At 35.1% G+C, this 2,999-nt stretch overlaps 1 protein-coding gene across 1 annotated transcript in view; it reads right to left on the bottom strand.

Annotated features, from left to right (window-relative positions):
• The window catches only part of LOC106472796 (GATA zinc finger domain-containing protein 14-like), a 24,259-nt gene that overhangs the window by 4,088 nt on the left and 17,172 nt on the right, over positions 1-2,999 (bottom strand). The window contains exon 10 of the mRNA XM_022401341.1: positions 916-2,634. Coding sequence (XP_022257049.1) covers positions 916-2,634 — 1,719 coding nt within the window. The remainder of the gene's footprint in view (positions 1-915; positions 2,635-2,999) is intronic.

Consider the following 2,999-nt stretch of genomic DNA (forward strand, 5'->3'; position numbering starts at 1 on the left):
GGGGGGGGGGGGGGGGGGGGGGAGTCACATAAATTACTTGAAACTGGTTTGCTGTGATAAAGAAAATCACTTTATACTTCACATAGCTGTAAATTATATCCAAAAACTGGACTCTACACAAGACGTAAGATTGGACTCTACACAAGGGAATACAGCCACTGTTTGTTACGTTCAGTATACAAGGGAAACCAGCCACTATTTGTTACAGTCAGTATACAAGGGAATACAGCCACTGTTTGTTACGTTCAGTACACAAGGGAATACAGCCACTATTTGTTACGTTCAGTATACAAGGGAATACAGCCACTGTTTGTTACAGTCAATATACAAGGGAATACAGCCATTGTTTGTTACGTTCCGTATACAAGGTAATACAGCCACTGTTTGTTACGTTCAGTATACAAGGGAATACAGCCACTATTTGTTACGTTCAGTATACAAGGGAAGACAGCCACTATTTGTTACGTTCCGTATACAAGGGAAGACAGCCACTATTTGTTACGTTCCGTATACAAGGGAAGACAGCCACTATTTATTACGTTCAGTTCACAAGGGAATACAGTCACTATTTATTACATTCAGTATACAAGGGTAGACAGCCACTGTTTATTGGGTTCAATACAGAAGCATCAATTTTTTCACAAACAAATTTAACCTTCCATGTATGTTACAAGTCCTCACTATAACCTTAGACACTACATTATAAATTTAACAGCAATATTTCTTAAAACCTCTTTAACTCCACAAGAATCAAGTTATGTAAACAAACCAGCTTATAACCTGAAATTCTATCTCTAATAACATTTTTTAAATTATCATCACAATGCTGATTTTACAGCATTAATTGGAAATGATAACGTAAGTTTGCCATAGTTTCGTTGCTGAATGAATATATAGACAAGAATTTATATTTACCTTCTTACTTCTTCATCTGGAGAAGAAATTGTGATATTTGGCACTTCTTGGGGCTGATTACTAGGCTTAGCTGGAGGTTTTCTGACAAAACCAAGATTTGATGATTTTCCACTTGTAAAAGCTTTACTTTGAGGTGTCTCAAAAGAGGCTGTAAAAGACTTTAAAGTCTTCTTTGAATTTCTGTCTGACAATGTTCTTGAGGACTCTGTAACTATTCTTCTGGCTTTTTCAAGATCTGAATGGGAGCAATTTCTTTCTATGGAAGCATTAGATCTACATGTAGGTGACTGTCCCCCATTCTCTAGTTTGGTATTAGATGTTAATGTGCAACTTGGAAGAGATGTGTTGAGAATTATTCTTTTAGTTGGTAACAGACAAGCACTCTTTTGATTTATTCTGCTATTGGAATGAAAATAGGAGCTTTGCATTTCTTGTAGAGGTGAATTTTGATTGTTGGATAACCTTAACATTGACTGTTGATTAGGTGATGAATTGTGTGACGTATGCTGATTGGTTGATGAATTGTGTGACGTATGCTGATTGGTTGATGAATTGTGTGACGTATGCTGATTGGTTGATGATTTTTGTGACGTATACTGATTGGTTGATGATTTTTGTGACTTATGCTGATTAGTTTGTGAATTTAGAGATGAATGCTGATATGTAAATGTATTTGATGATTGAAGTTGATTAACTGATACATTACATGAAAGATGCTGATTGTTGGATGGACAGTTATTGGTTGCTGAATTCAGTGATGACCAGAATGAAAGCAATGACTTCATTTCAGCAGATCGGTTTATTCCTCTCAGTGCTGTTTCCTTCTGTGAAGTAAAGGAGCCTTTTCTTCTGTTTGTCAGATTTCCTGGAGAGCTGTAAATGTTGCTACCACGTCTCTGGTCCAGAAAACTAATATGTAAAGAATGTTTTTTGTCCACTGAAATGTTTTGGCTTTTATTGTCTGGAGCAGAGTTTGAAGAAGGTTTGAAAGAAGGAACAAGGGAAGAACATTCAGGTACTGTACTCTGGTCAGAAGTCAGTTGATTACCCGAGACCAATTTCTTGGTGTTTATAAAATAATTCAGATTGTTGTTGTGTGGAGAATCCTTATTAAAATCCCCTTTGTTGCATAAAGCATTTTGGTTGATTAGCAAAGGGTGATCTCTTTTAGAATTATTCATTTCGTCAACTGTAAGCTTTTCTTTAGAGGTTGAGAAAACAATTTTTGGAATTATTTTCACAGTTTTTAAACGTTTGTTTTCTGAATTACTTTGATTTTTGCAAGAATTCTGATCTTTATTCTTTCCAGGGCTATGAAAAGTATCATTTTCTTTGGAACTGGTGTTTGCAGATAATACACATGGAGAACAGGTGTTACTAAGCTGATCTTCAACATTCCTGTCCCAGGCTTTAAAAGCACTGCCTACAAAAGATTCGGAATATTTTCGGTGTTTTTCTATTTCTCTTGGAACATTAAGGAGTTTTTTACGACTGTTGGAATGGGAAGAGAAATCTAACGAGAAACACCTTGAACGATTTGGATGATCTGGAAGACCAGGCTGACTTTCTGAAAAACCATCATCTACCAAAGAATTCTTTTCATCATTATTCCTCACAGAGAAGGTGAAAAGGTCATCCTGACTATCAAACACTGTGCTGGTTCTCTGGCTGCTCACATTGTACAAATTAGAAATCTCCGTATCAATGGGTAACCCAAATCTGAAAATGAAAAGCATTTGTAGATGCAAACTCCAAAAATATAAGAGATGTACCACATTCAAAAACATTTAATGAAGAACATTTCAAGGTCTGGTATCTAACACAATAAAGTATCTTTTACTAATAATCTATTAGAATAGATACTAATAGTATCTTTTATTGACAATCCATTAGAATGGATACTAATAGTATCTTTTATTGAGAATCCATTAGAATGGATACTAATAGTATCTTTTATTGAGAATCCATTAGAATGGATACTAACAGTATCTTTTATTGAGAATCCATTAGAATGGATACTAACAGTATCTTTTATTGAGAATCCATTAGAATGGATACTAACAGTATCTTTTATTGAGAATCCA

Source organism: Limulus polyphemus, unplaced genomic scaffold, assembly GCF_000517525.1.
Source record: "Limulus polyphemus unplaced genomic scaffold, Limulus_polyphemus-2.1.2 Scaffold5619, whole genome shotgun sequence".
In the NCBI taxonomy this organism is placed as follows: Eukaryota; Metazoa; Arthropoda; class Merostomata; order Xiphosura; family Limulidae; genus Limulus; species Limulus polyphemus.